This window comes from Diorhabda sublineata, chromosome 11, assembly GCF_026230105.1.
Source record: "Diorhabda sublineata isolate icDioSubl1.1 chromosome 11, icDioSubl1.1, whole genome shotgun sequence".
Lineage (NCBI taxonomy): Eukaryota > Metazoa > Arthropoda > Insecta > Coleoptera > Chrysomelidae > Diorhabda > Diorhabda sublineata.
The window spans coordinates 4,363,774-4,386,593 of record NC_079484.1 but is presented as its reverse complement, the minus strand read 5'-3'; the positions used below and the strand labels follow the sequence as shown (position 1 = coordinate 4,386,593).

At 33.8% G+C, this 22,820-nt stretch overlaps 1 protein-coding gene across 3 annotated transcripts in view; it reads left to right on the top strand.

Moving 5' to 3' along the window:
* LOC130450190 (uncharacterized) overlaps positions 1-22,820 on the top strand; it is an 81,839-nt gene that overhangs the window by 25,036 nt on the left and 33,983 nt on the right. The window contains exons 1-2 of one of the 3 annotated variants that reach the window (XM_056788428.1): positions 13,565-13,620; positions 21,954-22,468. In XM_056788428.1, coding sequence (XP_056644406.1) covers positions 22,132-22,468 — 337 coding nt within the window. In that variant the 5' untranslated portion in view covers positions 13,565-13,620; positions 21,954-22,131. Of the gene's footprint in view, positions 1-13,564; positions 13,621-19,233; positions 19,350-21,953; positions 22,469-22,820 lie in introns of those variants that run through there. The other 2 variants (XM_056788427.1, XM_056788426.1) reach the window with 2 other exon arrangements.

Sequence of the window (22,820 nt, the reverse complement as noted above, 5' to 3'; positions counted from 1 at the left end):
CTTCTGCAGATCGATGAAGGATGGACAATTACCAGTCACCGACCTTGATTCAATATCTCTAGTGTATGTATGCATGAATTGCAGATTTTTAGTTCTTATTTATTGTTATCAGTCAATTTTTTGTTTTGCAATCTGATATAAAATGAGTGAAAAGTTTTTCATCAAGATCAATCGCTACGTCTTGACGCATGTTATTTCTGTACGGAGCAAATCAATAAAGAAGAATGCAAACAATTTGAGAAGATATATGAAGATAAAAGATTTTTTACAATTAGACAAGAATATAAAACTCTAAAAACCATCAACAAACATCTATGATTTTCCAAAATGAGCAAATGTTCTAAGAATGACTGCATTATTGGTATTAGATTTAAAATAATTAAAAAATTGCGTGTTTTGAATTTTCCATAGAACAAACTTTTAATTGTAGCTGCAAATGCGCTTGATGCACGCATTCTTTTTCCCCAATTCATTTTTAAATACGTCAACAAATCAAAGAAAAATTGACAATGATAAAAGGATGTCACTTGTGAAAAAAAAAGTTATTATTGTACAAAGAAAGTGCTGGTTGGAGCTTTAAGTTATCAAGAAACAAGCTATACCTCAATTTTATTATACAAAAGTAAGTTTTCAACGTTTTTTCTCCCTTTACGTCAAATAAATAAATTAATTTCATCCTCCACATTTATTAATTAGTAAACAGAATAATTCTATCCAAGGAATTGATCTCCTATCCAGATAAAATATTAGGTAATAACTTAATTTGGTATTCTATATAAAAATGATCAGTCTGCTTCTTTATTGACGCCTGACGATTCGAGAATACTTGATTTAACAACAAAAAAACGAATTAAAAAGCTTGTATGCTAATTGTGAATTAATCCTTAATATATAATAAATGTAAAAGACTCAAAACCAACCCTCAACTTTGCGCAAAAAATATGATTATTAGATTTAATTGTTGGGACTGAAATTTGAAACGAATTTGGGATGTTCAAGTACCTAGATTCATGTATTCACTAACAAACAACAAGTCAAAGAGAAGTGAAGAATGAACGAAAGGCTAACAGATATAACAGATACAGAAAAAACTCTTTTCAAACTGCCTATACTCATCTGTGATTTACTGGTTATTAAAATAATAAGATTATAGAAATTACCCTGACTTTGAGTGGCTTTCATCTGTTTTTAACCCTTTATATCGTCTTTTTATTCATAATTTCGGATTTTTTCGTATTTATAATATTTGGCAATATCTAAAAAACGTTCTGAATATTTAAAATGGAGATACAGAGTATAAAATTGATACTTACTTCATTTGATGTAATTAAAATGGACAATGTATTGTTATCATGTATTCTAAAGGTTATTCAAGGTATAAGATGTATTTGTTGACAGCTAAAATAGCAATTTCCGTAATGTTTTTATTGATGAAACCATAGATCATTTCAAAAACAGGATTGGATCAACAAACAAACAATATATTGATATAAATTCAAGTTGCTGTTTAAAAATAAATCAAATAAAATTGAAGATGCAAAAGATGAATTATGTAGAGTAAGGAAGATACAGCGGAAAAATCAATTTATGATAAAGATATCTTGTGCTAAAGAGAATTCCAGGAATATACACTAGGGGTAATTTCAGATCTACCTCAACCATCAAATCAATCTATTTACGTTCCAAAATAATCCTCTTTCCGGTATATTTCCTTCAAAAAGTTCGCTATTCTCTTCTTCACAATCGGAAAAATATATTTTCTCAAATTCCATAACAGAAAATAATCCTTCGGCGGCTAAATATGGGAAATATGGTAGTCATTCACTCACAAAACTAATTTGTGAGCTGGTTCATTATTCTGTTGAAATAACACTTTCTAAAAAACCTTTTAAGAAACATTATTCGTCTCTTTTGGAACTGGTCTTTCCTCTACAGCTATCTCAATAGCTATCTCGTTTTGTGTTGGCTATATAATTCACTTTTCAAAAGGTCTGACTAAAGCTTCTATGCCACTATGAACATATGATGTTTAATTTCATCATCGCTGTTAAATCTTTCACACCTTCAGCTTTACCAACAAAAAATAGTCAGACAAGGCCAAATCAGGGCTGTATGTTTGGTGTTTAATCTTTGCTAAGCCACATTGAACAGTAGCCTTAGAAAGCGAAGAAGTCCGGACTGGAGCATTGTCATGAAGCTAGCGCACACCTCTAGGATAATTTTTTGACGCAACTGTGTCAGTAAGTCAGTGTAAAATGCCGCTTTTCGTGACCTTTGCTTTTTTAGGCACGGACTCTCCTTTCCAGTTCCACTCAATAGAATATTTTTTAGATGTCAAATCATAGAGAAAGACTTCAGAAAGTTTCATCACAGGTTATAGTTGATCTGATCACATTTTCTTGGATCATTAGAAAACGTGTTTTGGAAACGCCGGTCTGTGCTGAAATTCACTTAGAACAATTTCTTCCACTACGTAAATGTTTTTTGGAGTAGTTGGTCATCTTCTAATGATCTAGTCTCCACCAAAACAACTTAGATCAATTTTTAATTACAGAAAATGAGTCGTTTGAGCTCTACTATAGGGAAATAGATCAAAGCAGTTAGAAGTTAAAACTTTGTGTAAAGATTGTCGAGACTGACGAACGGACTTTTAAACTATATGAAGCCAAGAGCTCATAAACCGCACTACGTATTTAAACGCATGTGCGTGTCGCAATCTATCATCACAATAACGATGATGTTGTAAACGTTGATATTGATAAATGTTTATAAATATTTCCATAAACAAGTTTATTAGGAAAATTATGATCGTCTAGAAGGAATACTATATTTAAATTTACTGTAGCGCATCCTGTTTACTATGCAGGCATTTATAAGATTAATAAAGAAATTGTTTTTGCAAGTTCAAAGCATCGTTATCATATATTAAGTTCAATTCAGGTTTGTAACAACATAATAGGTACTAATGATCGTGTAGAGTCGGAAAAATTGAGAAATATACAGTGATGTCTCAATAAAAATTATTATCATTATTCATATTACGTAAGCAAACTTTCAAAGTTAATTATATTGAATTGATTTATAATTACATTGGAAAAAACTGCAATTCAGTTAGAGAGAAACATAAATTATTGTTACTTTGTCAGGATATGTCGTCAAAAATGATTGTATTAACCTCCCTGCTAAAGAAACAGGTAGATAATGCCAAACCTATAATGATCGCTATAATGTATATTTAAACAAATAAATCATATTATAAAAATTAAAGAAAAAAATGGGTTCTAGTACAATTAGGGCTTCACATGAGACGAGAAAGAACCAGAGATAGAAATCTCGTCGCGTTAGCTTGGAAAAAAAATAATTTCGTTTCATTGTTACCAGTTTCTCGTCGAATATCGTAGTGTCAAAAATTCTATCGATGCACAATCCACTACAAATTTGGCAATAAATATATTCAATAGTTATAATATATTGCCCACATTAGGGGGGCTGAATCTTTTGTTTAAGGTTTACACATTGTTCAACTATAAACTACCAATTTACCGAACATATGACTCAATTATCTGAAAAGAATCGTTTACAAAGCAAATATTCTTAATACTTCGAATCCTGCTTGATTTTTACATTTTTCTCTTAACTTTGCTTCGTTGTTTGTTTGTTGACTGCTTTAATGGCAAATTTGAGGAACAAGACAAAGAATATCGAACTCATTGGAGGGCAAGTTAGGTTCTTTCAGCTTAGAAATGGTTGATAGTCCTGTGCCAACCATTTCGAATCCTACTTGAGGTCGGTACCAGATCTGGAGAAACTGATTGGTGCGGAGGTAATTCAAAGTTCAATTGAGGTTGACAATCGTTTCCATCGACTTGTGACACAATCTATTGTTTTATCCAATATTTTTTACATTCTTTTCTTTACTTTGCCTCTTTGTTTGCTGTCTTCTTTTAATAGTGAATTTGAGGAACAAGACAAAGAATATGGAATTTCTTGAAGAGCAATCAAAGGTTCTCTTAGTGGTTTATAGCCAGGTGCCAACTGTTTTGGTGCCAGATCTGGAGAAAGTGTTTAATAATCCATTGTTCTGTTCAAAGAGTATTTTTCACATTCTTTTCCCAACTTTGTTCGTTGCTTGATTTTGTCTGCTTTAATGGCAAATTTGACGAACAAGACAAAAAATGTTGAACTCATTGAAGGGCAAGTTAGGTTCTTTCAGTTTAAGAAATGGTTTATAGCTCTGTGCCAACTATTTCGAATCCTACTTGAGGTCGGTACCAGATCTGGAGAAACTGATTGGTGCGGAGGTAATTCAAAGTTCAATTGAGGTTGACAATCGTTTCAATCGACTTGTGACACAATCTATTGTTCTGTTCAAAGAGTATTTTTCACATTCTTTTCCCAACTTTGTTCGTTGCTTGATTTTGTCTGCTTTAATGGCAAATTTGAGGAACAAGACAAAGAATGTCGAACTCATTGAAGGGTAAGTTAGGTTCTTTTAGTTTAAGAAATGGTTTATAGCCCTGTGCCAACCATTTCGAATCCTACTTGAGGTCGGTACCAGATCTGGAGAAACTGATTGGTGCGGAGGTAATTCAAAGTTCAACTGAGGTTGACAATCGTTTCCATCGACTTGTGACACAATCTATTGTTCTGTTCAAAGAGTATTTTTCACATTCTTTTCCCAACTTTGTTCGTTGCTTGATTTTGTCTGCTTTAATGGCAAATTTGAGGAACAAGACAAAGAATGTCGAACTCATTGAAGGGCAAGTTAGGTTCTTTCAGTTTAAGAAATGGTTTATAGCTCTGTGCCAACTATTTCGAATCCTACTTGAGGTCGGTACCAGATCTGGAGAAACTGATTGGTGCGGAGGTAATTCAAAGTTCAACTGAGGTTGACAATCGTTTCCATCGACTTGTGACACAATCTATTGTTTTATCCAATATTTTTTACATTCTTTTCTTTACTTTGCCTCTTTGTTTGCTGTCTGCTTTTAATAGTGAATTTGAGGAACAAGACAAAGAATATGGAATTTCTTGAAGAGCAATCAAAGGTTCTCTTAGTGGTTTATAGCCAGGTGCCAACTGTTTTGGTGCCAGATCTGGAGAAAGTGTTTAATAATCCATTGTTCTGTTCAAAGAGTATTTTTCACATTCTTTTCCCAACTTTGATTCGTTGCTTGATTTTGTCTGCTTTAATGGCAAATTTGAGGAACAAGACAAAGAATGTCGAACTCATTGAAGGGTAAGTTAGGTTCTTTTAGTTTAAGAAATGGTTTATAGCCCTGTGCCAACCATTTCGAATCCTACTTGAGGTCGGTACCAGATCTGGAGAAACTGATTGGTGCGGAGGTAATTCAAAGTTCAACTGAGGTTGACAATCGTTTCCATCGACTTGTGACACAATCTATTGTTTTATCCAATATTTTTTACATTATTTTCTTTACTTTGCCTCTTTGTTTGCTGTCTGCTTTTAATAGTGAATTTGAGGAACAAGACAAAGAATGTCGAACTCATTGAAGGGCAAGTTAGGTTCTTTCAGTTTAAGAAATGGTTTATAGCTCTGTGCCAACTATTTCGAATCCTACTTGAGGTCGGTACCAGATCTGGAGAAACTGATTGGTGCGGAGGTAATTCAAAGTTCAATTGAGGTTGACAATCGTTTCCATCGACTTGTGACACAATCTATTGTTCTGTTCAAAGAGTATTTTTCACATTCTTTTCCCAACTTTGTTCGTTGCTTGATTTTGTCTGCTTTAATGGCAAATTTGAGGAACAAGACAAAGAATGTCGAACTCATTGAAGGGCAAGTTAGGTTCTTTCAGTTTAAGAAATGGTTTATAGCTCTGTGCCAACTATTTCGAATCCTACTTGAGGTCGGTACCAGATCTGGAGAAACTGATTGGTGCGGAGGTAATTCAAAGTTCAACTGAGGTTGACAATCGTTTCCATCGACTTGTGACACAATCTATTGTTTTATCCAATATTTTTTACATTCTTTTCTTTACTTTGCCTCTTTGTTTGCTGTCTGCTTTTAATAGTGAATTTGAGGAACAAGACAAAGAATATGGAATTTCTTGAAGAGCAATCAAAGGTTCTCTTAGTGGTTTATAGCCAGGTGCCAACTGTTTTGGTGCCAGATCTGGAGAAAGTGTTTAATAATCCATTGTTCTGTTCAAAGAGTATTTTTCACATTCTTTTCCCAACTTTGATTCGTTGCTTGATTTTGTCTGCTTTAATGGCAAATTTGAGGAACAAGACAAAGAATGTCGAACTCATTGAAGGGTAAGTTAGGTTCTTTCAGTTTAAGAAATGGTTTATAGCTCTGTGCCAACTATTTCGAATCCTACTTGAGGTCGGTACCAGATCTGGAGAAACTGATTGGTGCGGAGGTAATTCAAAGTTCAACTGAGGTTGACAATCGTTTCCATCGACTTGTGACACAATCTATTGTTTTATCCAATATTTTTTACATTCTTTTCTTTACTTTGCCTCTTTGTTTGCTGTCTGCTTTTAATAGTGAATTTGAGGAACAAGACAAAGAATATGGAATTTCTTGAAGAGCAATCAAAGGTTCTCTTAGTGGTTTATAGCCAGGTGCCAACTGTTTTGGTGCCAGATCTGGAGAAAGTGTTTAATAATCCATTGTTCTGTTCAAAGAGTATTTTTCACATTCTTTTCCCAACTTTGATTCGTTGCTTGATTTTGTCTGCTTTAATGGCAAATTTGAGGAACAAGACAAAGAATGTTGAACTCATTGAAGGGCAAGTTAGGTTCTTTCAGTTTAAGAAATGGTTTATAGCTCTGTGCCAACTATTTCGAATCCTACTTGAGGTCGGTACCAGATCTGGAGAAACTGATTGGTGCGGAGGTAATTCAAAGTTCAATTGAGGTTGACAATCGTTTCAATCGACTTGTGACACAATCTATTGTTCTGTTCAAAGAGTATTTTTCACATTCTTTTCCCAACTTTGTTCGTTGCTTGATTTTGTCTGCTTTAATGGCAAATTTGAGGAACAAGACAAAGAATGTCGAACTCATTGAAGGGCAAGTTAGGTTCTTTCAGTTTAAGAAATGGTTTATAGCTCTGTGCCAACTATTTCGAATCCTACTTGAGGTCGGTACCAGATCTGGAGAAACTGATTGGTGCGGAGGTAATTCAAAGTTCAACTGAGGTTGACAATCGTTTCCATCGACTTGTGACACAATCTATTGTTTTATCCAATATTTTTTACATTCTTTTCTTTACTTTGCCTCTTTGTTTGCTGTCTGCTTTTAATAGTGAATTTGAGGAACAAGACAAAGAATATGGAATTTCTTGAAGAGCAATCAAAGGTTCTCTTAGTGGTTTATAGCCAGGTGCCAACTGTTTTGGTGCCAGATCTGGAGAAAGTGTTTAATAATCCATTGTTCTGTTCAAAGAGTATTTTTCACATTCTTTTCCCAACTTTGATTCGTTGCTTGATTTTGTCTGCTTTAATGGCAAATTTGAGGAACAAGACAAAGAATGTCGAACTCATTGAAGGGCAAGTTAGGTTCTTTCAGTTTAAGAAATGGTTTATAGCTCTGTGCCAACTATTTCGAATCCTACTTGAGGTCGGTACCAGATCTGGAGAAACTGATTGGTGCGGAGGTAATTCAAAGTTCAACTGAGGTTGACAATCGTTTCCATCGACTTGTGACACAATCTATTGTTTTATCCAATATTTTTTACATTCTTTTCTTTACTTTGCCTCTTTGTTTGCTGTCTGCTTTTAATAGTGAATTTGAGGAACAAGACAAAGAATATGGAATTTCTTGAAGAGCAATCAAAGGTTCTCTTAGTGGTTTATAGCCAGGTGCCAACTGTTTTGGTGCCAGATCTGGAGAAAGTGTTTAATAATCCATTGTTCTGTTCAAAGAGTATTTTTCACATTCTTTTCCCAACTTTGATTCGTTGCTTGATTTTGTCTGCTTTAATGGCAAATTTGAGGAACAAGACAAAGAATGTTGAACTCATTGAAGGGCAAGTTAGGTTCTTTCAGTTTAAGAAATGGTTTATAGCTCTGTGCCAACTATTTCGAATCCTACTTGAGGTCGGTACCAGATCTGGAGATACTGATTGGTGCGGGGGTAATTCAAAGTTCAATTAATTGAAGTTGACAGTCGTTTCCATCGACTTGTGACATAATCCATTGTTTTATCCAGTATTTTTTACATTCTTTTCTTTACTTTGTCTCGTTGTTTGCTGTCTGCTTTTAATAGTGAATTTGAGGAACAAGATAAAGAATATGGAATTTCTCGAAGAGCAATCAAAGGTTCTCTTAGTGGTTTATAGCCAGTTGCCAACTATTTTGGTGCCAAATCTGGAGAAAGTGTTTAATAATCCATTGTTCTGTTCAAAGAGTATTTTTCACATTCTTCCCTTAACTTTACTTCGTTGTTTGTTTTTGTCTGAGATAATGGCAAATATGAGGAACAAGATAAAGAATATCGAACTTATTAAAGGACAAACAAAGATTCTATTAGTATAAACAGGTGCCAACTATTCGTAAGCCTTTATGAACTCCTGTGTACTATAAGGTTTTTTTATCATAAATTAATTCTTCCGCTCTATTTTCCTCTACTACAAATAAGCAATTTTGTCCAATCCTATTTCGGAGAGAATACATTGTCAACAGTTACCTACTTTTTACACCTTGAATAACCTTGGGAATACAAGATAACAACACATTGTTCATTTTAATTATATCGAATGAGGTAATTATTAATTTTACGACCGACATCTCCATTTTAAATTGTAATAAATATTCAGAACGTTTCATTAGACGTATTAAACGATGTTGCCAAATATTACATACAACGATGATACGACGATTATAACGAAGAAAATTTGAGGTAAAGTAAAAGAACGATATCATTTCACTGATGGATACAAAACTTCCGGAGAAAAACGTCATAACTTCTGCCGTCGCTGATATTTCTGTGTAAAGTCTATATACGAGGATTATCTGATAAGTTTCCGAACTCAACATAGAGCAGTCAGCATTTACAATATAGAATTTCAGCTCTTCTGGACGCTCAGTTTCGTATAAATGAGTCGTTGTGAGGAAAAAAGAATTGAATATTGAGGTCATTAAATATTTGTTTGTGAAAGGCAATAATCTTCACCATATGAAAGATGAGGAAGTCGGCAACTGTTAATGAAAGGTTAGAGCTTGAAAAGGTGTATAGAGTTAAAAGGAGGTCTTCCTTTTCCATAATCTGTTGTAATATTCACTCTTTTATTGATAAATATAATGCTTTTATGTAATATAAATTAGTAACGACACTTTTTTGTTATTTCATTACATCCGTAGTTATTTACGGTGGATAGTTTTCATTGGGACACCCCATATACATGATCACCAGAAAATAAATTTGATATTTTTCACAAACAATAGAATTCTAATCAAATATCTAATGCAATAATGTTTTTATTTCATTTGCAGTGCGGAAACTGATAACATCTTTGAAAGTACAATTGTTTGTATGAAATTGCTGGTTCTTATTGCATGGTGCCGTAATTAATAATCGAATTATTGTGAAATCTTTATCAAATCACCTTGTAAACGTTCAGTACTGATTACAATATGGTTCTATTAATGATATTCTATTATAATATTGCTATATAGTGTTTCACATGTTTTTGTATCAATCTCGTTTAGTGCCCAAGTTTTCTTATTTTATTATTTGAAATAACGTTAGTACTAAAATAACCTACGGGGGTTGCGACAGGTAAAAAACCAGAGATCTGCTGAAGAGCAACCTACGAATACCAACAAAAGTCCTGACGGGGCACTGAGACCTCATTGGAAACCTGAAGACGCTATTTTTAGCAGACCAACGTGTTAATTCTGGTATGTACAGGATTAAACTTCTAATCACTTCCTCTCAAAGTGTGAGAGAGTACCGAAGTTTAGAGGGATAGTATGAAATAGAAGACGAAACTCTTTGACAGCTAGAACCAACCCAGATTCTAAATTCTCTAACAGATCATCTGTTAAACTGATAATCCTCAGTGTCCCAGCAAGGCAAGAGGATACAATAGATCCTTTGGGTCGCAGTGTACGTGATAGTTGTTTCCTTCTAATACGGAAAAGTAATCTCCGGATGAGTCCTTCGTGTAGATAGATACTTAGGTGGCTTGGAGTGATTTTGATTCGTTAATTTTTATTCCTAAGATTCCTATCAGTACGTACAGATTAGGTCCAAGCACACTGCTTTGGAGCACTACCGATTTTAGTGGGAAAAGTTTACTTCTTTCTTGTTTATATTTCATAATAAAACACCTTTCTTATATATATATGATTCTAATATAAGGTATTTTGTGGGTGGAAACTATTTCAGGTTCAGAAAGTAAACTTTGTTATGAAAACTTATACATGGCATGGCTCATATCTAGGAAGGCTGCTACATAATAGCTTTGGTCCCCAAAGGCACGATTCATGGTGTCCACTTCCCTATGTACTTACTCGATGGTACTATGTTGTTGTATAAACCCGAATTGGTGGTTTGGTAAAATGTTATTTGTTTCGAATATTTTCATGAGCCCACACGATGAGCGAAGTTTCTATAAAAAATGCGGAGAATGTAAGAAAATAAACTTATTAAATATTACTTGTGCAGTATTTCTAATAGTGATAATTTTTATTAAATTACTAAAGTCGATTTAGGAGTCAAATGGGGGCGAGAAACATCCATGTGCTAGTCCAGAACTTCCGAGACATATAGAAGTATGTCTTTCTCTTCTTTGTCGATTATGAAAAGATCTTTGATGAGGTTCAACATCACAAATCAATTAAAGTATTAAGAACAACGGATGTAGATGAAGGGGAAATTTGTACCGCTGACGTGATAACAGATAAATTAACAACAGATGACATAGAAATTAGCAAAGAAGTCAAACAAGGATGCCAAGGAAACCATTTTTAAGAAAACGCTTGAAAATGAAGATAGAAGAGTGAAAGTAGACGTTAATTGTCGGTATTGCTTTATAAATTGGAAGCATTTGGAATGCGGACCAATCGTCGAATGCGGAAAAATTCTCCTGAATATAAAGAGAAGAAACAGCCTATTCATGTCACATACTCAGAGGTCCTTGAACTCATAATTGATGGTAGGATAGATGGTAAACGAGAAGTCGGGATAAAGCAAATATATTGAGTGTGAACAGATGAAATATAGATCTGGTTCACACTGCTGCAGAAAAGAAATCCAATAATAGTGAATAAGTAGCAGAAGAAGAGACCAAAGTCGATGTTTTGAACTATTCCATTTTAGATTATGTCAAGGTCACAATGTTTCTTATTATTTTTCTTTTCGTGAGCTTGAGTCCGATAGCAGTTGAAATTTTAGGTTTGAATCTATTTCTTTCCAAATGAGAATAAATCATCTATATATGACCTTCTCGCTCGAAAGCCTTTACATGAGAAATATATATTTGAGAAACTGTCTGGGGTTTAGTTTTAGAACAACATTGAGAACCTGTTTTGAAAGAAAACACAAAAAACTGTCTAAACATAATAACTGGCCGTCGCTTGCGCTAAGTACTGTTTGTTTTATTAAACCTGTTTGAATGTATTCACACCATATAGTTTAATTTCTAAGAAACAATGCTTATAAAAGTAAATCATCTTTGCTATAACTATTTTTTTAACTAATTAACCAACACATGATTTATGCATTTTTTCTCATTATAATATTTTATAAGGAAAAAATTATGGTAACGTTGCTTAAAAAATTATTTACAGTTTCTAAATAAATATTAAGATAAATTGTTAATATATTTGATTTTTCATTATTTCCAGAATAAATCAATTCGATGATTCTATTTAAATCGATGATACGATTGAAAAGTATCTATCTATGTTAAATATACGAGGTGTGATCCAAAACTACAGTAAGCTGTGTCGATTGAAAAATTTCACATATTCGTATATATTCTTCCGAAAATATCTCGTTATCTGACATCAAATTAATTGCAGAGAAATGACTTTTTTTAACAATACTATCAATACATACTATGGATGTATGCAGATCAAAAAGTACCAACGTTATTATCACTTTCACGGAGATCGAAACCCACCAGCTACACGCCACGCCACGACTCGCTCATTTTATTATATAATTTTGAACAGAAAAATTTTTGTAGCTCTTCTAGTGACCTAGATTTTTAGAAGAATGTACTGCTGCAGCTATGGTTTTACACAGCAAGCGAAAAAGAAGATTTCCGGTCAATAAAATCAACAAAAATCGTGAGAAAACGGTGCTTTTCATGTATTTATCCAAAAACTGGAAGGAGATCCCAATTAGTATCATATATACTTCCCTTTCGATAAAGAACAATTTGATTACTTACACAACTCAAAAATTAAATTAAAAAGAAAAATACAACATTTAGAAAATTTATTAGATAAAAGAACGTCTGGCGGTGAGTCAATCTTTAATATAAAACTTCCACAGATAGGCATAAAAAACTTTTGAATCGTTTCACGTGGGATGGTTTGGCGTGGCGTGGAGTGGCATGAGGTGGCGTGTGGTGGGCTCAGTATGTACGTAAACAATCGAATTAAATATTGAACATAACGGGGGGTAGCGTGGCGTGGCGTATTTAAAGCCAAAAATCGACCTTAATTGTTCCACTACAACGCGTACTCTACGTCGTTTGACGTTTTTATTCAAAAGAGTGATAGGAAAAGTGAAATACAAGACTTTTTGTGCGAACGTGACATATATTTTCACTAAAGTTATAATGATCAATAATTATTGTTGGAAACTGTTAAAAGTTATAATTTTTCAGTGGAATACGTTTGTAACAAAATGAAAAAGAAGCAGATCGCGAAGTAATTGGCCTCTACGAGACGAAAGTTAAAAATGTAACCCATGGAAGCTGGAGAAACTGTATCCAATACGTAAAAAAAACTTTATATACACAAATATAAATAGTTTAGGACAAGTAAAAATCTTATTATTGATTTGCAAGATAGTAGAGTAGTAGGTAATATCTTGTAATAGATAAAATGTGATTTACTTCTGTTTTTGAAGAGCTTAATCGACCGCTCTAAGCATAATTTGGATTGGACTTTTAAGTTCTTGTCTGTCTGATTAATAAGAGCTAGTTGTATGAAAAAAAAACGGTGTAATCTGTTATATATGACTGATTTTCAGATGCCGCGTCTTGAAACTTTTTTATCATCCTTGTCTGCAAAAAATAAAAAACGCAATACTACGGCGCAATGTAAACTGTAAATAAGTAGGTTCGAGGGAGACAAGTTAAATACACATTTTAAGAATGAACAGGATGTGGTTTTTGTATTCAACGCTTGCTAGTGGAAATTACGCTCCATAATGTTCCATTGTGTGTTTGTAAATGCTATCAAATAAATATTATATGATATAAAATCTATTTTAATGTGAATTAACCGAGTAAAATACGCATGTTGAACGAAGTTGACTTTATTGTTTATTATGAATATTACTTTATACATACGTGGATTTTCAATATTCTTGTGATTAAATGAATATATAAAGAAATATAATGGTGTTGAATGAAAACAAATTTAATTCTTGTTCCGGAAAAGTCTACATTATCAGTATTGAAAATAGGTAAGTTAGTAAGTTTTTATTGTCTAAATCAGTTACGATTAGTCCTTGAGAAATCCTTTCCTTCTATTTGAAATTAGAGTATTTTTTGAACTTTCAAAGGCTCTTCTGATTCTGAACAAATTTTGCTCTAATTTTCGTGCTTCTCTATTTTTTTTTTCATTCAAATTAATACTCAAATACCTGCTCATCAGATGATTTCCTTATTTCGATATTACAGAATGTCGAAGTTAAGATCTATTTGGTAATTATTTAGAATTGGGGCTCCAGGCAAAAATCGTTCCAAAAAATTTTTCACGAATTTGGGGTTGTTGTTTAAGGCGGGGGAGACAGCTCAGAAGAATGGAGGATGAATTAACTCACAACATGGACTATATGATTAAACCTCAACTTCACAGATGCTTGGTAACAAAAAATAACACAGGAGCTGGTACATATTCTAAGGAATTAAACATGAAGAAGTTGTACAGACAATACAAATGGATGTAATATCCTTCGAGCAAAAATTTGGGCAACAGAGAAAATGAAACAACTGAGTTTGAATTCTTAAATTGTTTATAATAAATTGTTGGATGCATTTGAACGCGTTGAAATTGTTAAATAAGGACAAAGGATCAATTCTGCTCTGAAGACGATAATTTGGTTATCGAAACGCGCGTCAGACAGTGTAATTGTGAGTGTTGGTGTAGTGGTGGTGTAAACAGTTTGTTCAGTATAAAGTGTAACAAGAAAATGATCTATCGCAATTCACTCTTCCGGATTCGTATCTACTGAGTACCTGGACACCATGAAGAAGAAAGGATTAATGAGAAGAAAACAAAAGTAAAACATTCTAACTATAAGACCATGAGAAAAGACGATGGTGCACTACACAAAATCAGAAGAAGAAAAAGTAAAAAACTTTATTCTGGGTTGAAAATGCTCAAAAGGTAATCAGATAGTTGACTAAATTTGTAGAATATTGGCGACTAAATATTTAAAAGAAGACACCTGTTGGCTAATGCCAGATGTTCTAACTCATGATTCAGTTGTTTGAATCGTAGTTTCTTTTATTATCATTCTCTCATTGACTAATTATTCTTTCAATTAGTAACTGTTTTTAGGAATTAACGTACCTAATTCATAATCACAATAAATCGGATTTGAATCTCTAAAACGTCTAATATACAAATTCAAACAACAAGATATTTTTTCAAAGTAAAACAAACAATTTATCTGAACGTTCACTACATATTTATGATATCGATATCCTTCGAAATTGTTTATAGAAACAAACAGAACGTACATGGTAATTCTATAAATTATTTATTTTGTCCTAGTAATTTTATTGTCACATTATTATTTATTCAAAATAAAATTTTCGACTTGTCGTTTACATACAAATAATAAACATAGGAAACTCTATGAAAACTTCTTGAAAATACGTGATCTAAACAAAAAATAGAAGTATACATTAAATTAAAATGGATGTCGTCATGAATTTTAAAATAATCCCATACTTTGTATTAGTAATCAGGTGTTTAAAAAAAAAATTAACTACCTCATATTTATTCTATTCCAATTGTTTATTATTATGTTTTCAAAGTACAGAGCTTTGATTTTCAATAGCAATCGTTATTTGTTTATACCTCGTTAGGTTTGTCTCTATCATTTCCTTATCTATGGCCTCTCGTCAGCTTCTTCTTCTCTTTTTCACTTGTAGTCTTCACTTTAGAATCTGTTTAGGTATTCTGATTAATTGTTTGGTTTTTACATCATCGCATAATATGTATCCAACTCCCATTATTTCCTTTATTCTGTCATTTCCTGGATTTGCCCGCTGCTCTTCTCCAGATGCTCATTTCGGTCATAGTTTGCGCTGTTTCCGTGGATTGTTTGATCACACCTCGCTTGGATCGTTGTCATGAAAGTTCTACTGTAGTAGATGCCAAGCTATTGATGTGTACGTCGAATACAACATCATCCAACATCAACTGCATTTAATGCTAGTAGTATGCAACGCCAAAAAATGCCCCTAATTGAATGCATTCACAAAAATTGATGATTTGTGAATCTGAACAATCCAAGGCGCCACCCAAAGGCATACAAAAAAATTCGTTCAAATCGGTCCAGCCGTTTAGATGGGGTTCAGTGACAAACAGGTTTGTGAAGGTATGAAGCTTTAATTTAGTTCAGGCACTTATTGAGTTCTTTGTTATTGCTAAAACGCACAATAATGAAATGAATTCGATGTAATTATTATCAAATACGAATCACATTATATTTTTAACCCACTTAATCCAATTTTTTTTTTAAATTGCACACGGTTTGTACTCATTTTTTAGCAAATACAGATTAAATAAATTAATTATTTCGAAGGGAAATCCAGTACGCATCAGAATCATATTGATATGCAGATCAACTGATTAGAGATAAAGTTTTCGATTTGTTGTAATTAAATTTTAATCAATATTCTGCAATATAGTGAAATAATGTCATATTTTCCGATCATAAACCCGCGTTTATCTGCTGTAGGTGCTGGGTTTTTGTGTCCTTTTATTCGTGCACAAATTATAATTTTTAGTATTTATAGCTTCTGATCGTATCTTTTGTTATTCTTTCAAAATTTCCGTTCTTTCGGCGTCCTCGTTTCCTATTTTCTATTTTTCAACTTTCCAAATGCCTTTCAACCATCTATTAATTCTACAAATTATCCAAGAAGTTGTTTAATAATTATTTTAATTACAGGTTCTATATTCAATTCTTCTTAAATACTCAATTTCTGTTGCTTAATTCTTGCTTTTGAATTTGTAAGTCCCCAGGTTTTACTGTCTGTTGGAGGAGTGATAAAAATTGAGCGCCGATTTTCTCATTTATCTATGATTCTTGCTTTCCATCCCCATCCATATCTCTACCCCTAAATATTTAAAAATCTTGTTTCAACTGTATATTATCTATAACGACTTAAATGTCTTTTCCATCTTCTTTCTTCACCACTATTATTTTTGTATTCTCCATATTCATATTTAGGTTTCGTAATTTTAATTCCAGCCTATTTTTGGGGGGTTGAATGAAATGAAAATGAAAATAAGATCAAAATTCTACCATCACTTCCAGCAGGCTAAATAACTAGAAAGGTAGGACAAAACTTGACAATTGACAACAAAGTAGTTAAATTCTTCATTCTTAATATTGAGAAGGCCAAAATAGAGTATACGAGAACCATCCCAGAAGAAACTTTCAAAAATTTATGATATAAGGGTATCACTAACTTCTTTGGTAAGTGCCTTTTGAGGATCTGACGTTTTTTGCTTTTTACCGCTTCCATTGACTCAAATCGAGTCCCGTTCAAAGCAGATCTTTTTCTAACATTTCAAAGCATTTCTGAGCAGACCAGTTGACGCAAGAGGTTTTGGTCAGGAGTCAGATTTTTTTGCACCAACTTCGCACAGACTTTTGTCATCTGTAATTCTTCGTGTAAAATTTTCTAATCGCTTCTTTATCAACGTTTACAGCCTCGGCAATCATCCGGATCATCATTCGACGATCTGCTCGCACAGTCACTGTTTCCGGAGTTGAAACAGTAACTGGGCGACCTGGGTGCTGATCATCTTCAGAGCTCTCTCGGCCGTCACTAAAGAGCTTACGCGCACGAGTTTTTTCAATTTACGGAGAAATTTGGAATAATACGTTGCTCCTGTTTTTCGTCACACATGGTTTTCGGCACGAGAAAAAAACTGATATCTAGATACCCAACGCACTATTCGGTTTTTACCCCATCCGTCTATGGCGCCCTCTAGTCACGCAGTTCGTTATTTAATAGCCAGACCTCGTATTGTGAATCTAAACGATCAGAATCTTACAAATTGGCTTTGCTGCCACAGAATTATATATACAGAGCGGGGGTCTTACAGCTGTCTTTGCCGCATCTCGAATTTCGTACGCCACATTTTCTATCTATCCATTCGTGTTTCTGGATAGCTCTGTCCTTCTTTTGTTCAATTCTTTCCTTCCATGTCCTTGAGGATCATCCTCGTCTCCGTCTATTCTGCGGTTGTTACATCAACGCTTTCTTTGGCCATCTGTCCTGCTCCATTTTTCTGCACGATCTTCTTAAATACTCCATTTCCACAGCTTTACATTTTTCTCCCTTCTTCTTCTAGAGGTTGCCAGCACTCACATCCGTACGTTAAAGTAGGTTCCACTATGAGTTAAATGTGTAGCTTATTTTCTTTGTTGCACTCTATTTCTTATATCGCCTTTTGTTCTTCCATCTTCCGAAATTACAGTTCAGGGTCACCTTGTATGCGTCCTACCGTCAGATATTCTGTTTTTGACATTTTCATAATCAAACCCCATTTTGCATATTCGTCGTCCAACTTTCTCAGCATATAATTTTTGCATCGTCCTCGTCGCCCGCTTTAATACTTTGGTCGTCTGTTAAAGATAAAGTTATTAAGCACTTATCCCTTATCTCAATTCCCATACTCGCAATTTCAGTTCTCCAGAGCTTCCTGAATGTATATTTTAAATAATGCTGGTGATAAACTTCACCCCTTTCTCAAACATAAGCTTAGAAGAGATGATTTATAATATACTGATAAAACTATTAACAATGAAGACAAAGCAAACACTAGTTATCACTAAAAGCTTGTCTTAAGGCTCGTTCAGACAATGACATTTTATGATGTGGCACCTAATGCCGTGACGTGAATGCCGCAACAATGTTTTGTCTGAACAATTGAATGTCTCGATGTCATGGTGTCGTGACACCGGCGATGTCGCGACAGTGACATAAAATGTCTCGCTTTTTTCATCGTTTGAACATCGGCGATACTACAATACGTATTTTTTGGCACGAATCTGCTGTTTGTCATTCGATAATGTCTTCGTTTGATATACTTACATTTCTGGAATATTACCAGCAATACCCTTGTCTATGGGATAAGTCCATTTCAGCATTTAAGGATTGAAATAAACGGGATTAAGCGCTTTTAGGTCAATTCGGGGAACATAAAACAAATAATTTAAACTGCAAATTGCAAAAAGGCTTGGGGTCCTCCAATTGCAAATGTTCCTGATGCACCCACACTCGCCTTTTTAATTTTTGCCTCAACTTCAAATTAATTAGTTCCTCTAATACATCCGCTACTGCAGTTACGAGCTCCGCCATTTCTGATAATAGTATGTTGGTACGTGTGAACACCTAGTGTCAAAACGTCAAATGTCAAACGCTGTCACAGCATTCGACGCCACGACATAAATGTCACCGTCTGAACGAGCCTTTAAGGCGAAAATGGATTCGTTCTCCAGTTAATACTTCGAAATTTTATAGAATGAGTTTATTGTGAATGTAAAAGTCTATATTTAGAGTTTAAATTAAATATAATGTTGATTTACACAAGATTCAGGATTAAGCACTCCTGTTTGATTAAATCTACCTTAATTAAATTGTAAATGAATTAGTTGTTGAGTAAAACTAATGGAATTATATTTAAGATGTGTCGCATACAATAATCCATTTAAGATTTATATAATTTTATTTAATATCTGACTCATTCTCATCATTATCTCTTCTGGTTTCATATACACAGGTAAGATAAGAGCAAGTACCTACCTAATAAATAGACCCGGTTTAGATATTCTATTTTCAGTTTGTTTGGTGTACGTATTTATCTGGTGTTTGTGTATAAAAACGCGAAATAAAATAATAAATAAACGTGCAGCAGATACGGAGTGTGATATTTACATACGTAAGTTTATTCTTCTCAACTCTGGCAGTTATATATCTGTCCTAACATTTAAAAATTAAGTATTTACGATCGAAACTAATTTTATCTCATTTCAAAATATTCTCTATTGAGATTGATATACTTTTAAATGCATCAGTCGACACGAGTTTCCTTCTGTCTTGTTGATTATACTCACTGACTCTAAAATGAAATATTCTCCATTGGAATTAATTTATTTTTTCTACGACCGTGCGTTTTAACCCACTTTCCCACACGCATTTTAGTTTTGAAAGTGTCACTAGTGCGGGAAAGTGACATTCTTCAAAGGAGAAACAACTATCAACTTCATAACTTCAACTTCTTCTAAATTAAACCACATTAAAACGAATCCGATACAATAATATTAATGGATTCATCCGACGAAGAACTTCCCGAAGCCATTTTGAAGGCTGCAAATGAAGCTAATTCCGAGCTGTTACCTGCCAAATCCAGACTAAGGTATGAGAAGAAATACGACCATTTTGTTACATGGGATAAGGAGAAAGGGGCCAAAACTTATAAGGAAGAGGTATTTCTGGCGTATTTTTCAGACCTAAGTAAGGTTTTGAAATCTAACATATTATGGTCCCGCTATTCGATAGTAAAAAGTTTAGTAAAAATAAAACATAATTTGGATATAGGAAACTTCCATAAGCTAACGTCGTTTCTTAAACAAAAAAATATTGGTTTTCGAGCACAGAAAGCGCAAGTTTTCAGTTTTTACTAAAGAAGATATATCCAGGGTTATGCTAGCTCCCGATGAGGTATACCTGATGATTAAAGTGAGTACCAATTTTGCACTGGTTGGCGCTCTCCGCAGATCCGAGCTTGTAAATATCACTGTCGACGATATTCAAGATAAAGGCAACCTAATTGTTGTGAAAATTTCTGATTTCAAAAATCATTCGTCAAGATCATTTGTTTTATCTGAAGAAATAAATGATGGAACCTATTTGAAAGTACGCAAATTTACGACCACCTACCACTCCACACAGCCGATTTTTTATTCATTATAAGAATGGAAAATGTTCAGTTCAATGCGTTGGCGTAAACACTTTTGCTAAGATGCCAGAAGAGATTGCTGCATATTTACCCCTACCTAATCCAGACCGTTATACAGGACACAGTTTCAGACGTTCTTCGGCAACGTTCCTAGCAGACTCCTGCGAAGAAATAACCAATCTAAAGCGTCTCGGTGGCTGGAAGTCTACTACTGTCGCTGAGGGCTATTTGGAGGACTCCGAGAATAAGAAGAAAAAAATATCAAATAAAATCCTCTGTACTACAAATGACTTAAAACTGTTGCCGTCATCGTCATCTTTATGCGACCTGCAACCGACGCCATCCTCACCGACGTCATCTACCTTCCAGTTGAAACCAAATAACTCCACTGGGCCGGCAATTCTTACTAGTCTACAGAATGCAACAAATTGTGTTTTCAATATTAATATTTATAATAATTAGTAGTTTTTAGTTAAAATTTTGTATATTATTATGCCAAGTGTCTTTCCCGCACTTGGCCGCTTGCCCGAACTCCGCTCCGCGTCGCTCGGGACAACTGCAGTCGCGTGCGGGAAAGTATCACTTTCCGCACTTGTTAGGAAAATAACTATTTCCATACGTTTGAACAAATTTTAGAAGTACCCATTTAGTTTAACAGCATTTCAATACATCAGTTGACACGAGGTTTCTTCTCTCTTATTGATTCTAATCATATTAATGCTCAAAATCTTACGGTAGATAGCAAGACATCTAGTTCAAGCACAGCTTTTTTTTACTGCGAATTTCGTTCCTCACCTCAATACCAACCCAAATAAAGATAACAATAAAAATGTATTTATCTGAAAAGAATGTGTTTCTTTACCACTAAAAATTTGTTTAACTATCCTCAAATCATCTTTCCCAATTATTGCAAACAACATGTAGGGCTCCCGATTCATATAAATTACGAACAAAGTATTTAAAATAAGCTTCGTAGGTTTCACAAAGTTTTTCATGCGCAAATCGAAGAAAATTTTATACTTTGTAATTCAATAAATGTTCAAAATGCATCAGCATCGTATTTACACTTTCTAAATGACATTTTAAGGTCTTTGAAGCTTCTAAGAAACAGTTAATTGTTGTTTATCACTTAAGTGAGACTAGTAGATGTTGTGTGTCAGTTACGCCATCTTGAAATTGAAAAATTAACTGAAAATCGTGATAAAACTTGGAAAAATGCAATCATTCCAACGCTTCTCTAACTTCTGGATGCCGTGCTTGTAAAAGGATTTGCCTTTTTGCCTCAAAATGGGCAGCAATTGCTTCTTTAGTTGAGCTGAATTTCTTACCGACGATCATTGTTTTTAAAACGGCGAATAACTTTTCTAAAAACATCATGAAGTAAAAAAAAATAATTTTTTCTCATAACAACCAGAAAAGCAAACTTCTTAAGGACTGTGGGTGGTTTTTCTTTATTTTAAAGCATAGAGATGGAAAAATTACAAAATATAATTGAGAACAAAGACAATTTTATTTATATAGAGTTGTGAAACCATTAAAATATTCTATTTGTAATAATTTATTTTAAAGTATTTTTTGTTACAGATTTACCTGAATTTCGACAACGTCTTATAGTAAACCCGTAGAAATACGGCAACAAACGATCAGAATGTAATTATTACGTAACGAACGAAACACCTGTCGTGAAAATTGTTGTACTGTGACTCAAAGTTTAAAAATAGTTTCAAGTTTCAAGTTGATGTGCTAGGAAGTATTATACGCCATGTTGATGCAAAACGATTTCAGTCTAGCTCTTCAACAGAGCAAGATTTATTTGGCCCAAAGGGAAGTCAAAGAAAACTTAACAATCGGACAGGATACGGTTGACTGCGCCATTTTACCTCCGAAATCTTCGGCCGATATGAAAAAAGTACCGTCTATAGAAACTTTGAATAGCGAAATGCCGAGAAAGGAATTACAAAAAGATAGGGGGAAAAAGGCATTGAAATGTCTGTTGAATAAATTGAGATTAAAAAAATACGGAAGTGCTACAATTTCCAAACCGGATCCAGTTTATAGAGTAGCGTATTTAGGAAATGTCGTCACTGGATGGGCTAAGGGTGAGTTTTTGAATAATATTAATCTTTAAAATTACACAATGTGTCTTTAAGACATAAATTCATAACTAATTGAATGAATGGGGACGAAGCAGGGAATTTGTGGTTTTTCAATTTTTTTTTTTGGACAAAAACGCGTTGAAATTTTGGTTTACAAACTTAAACTTCATTTATATCTTAAGCTCGTGAAAAAAGAACGGAATAGAAAAAAAAATATTGAAAATGTTAATTTTTTAAGCCCAAAAATAGGATTCTAAACATTTTTCAGTCTAACTCATATAGTTTAGTGACATTCCAAAATATACAGAATGGTTCTTGTATATAAAAGAATTGGAAAATTGGAAAATCGTGATAC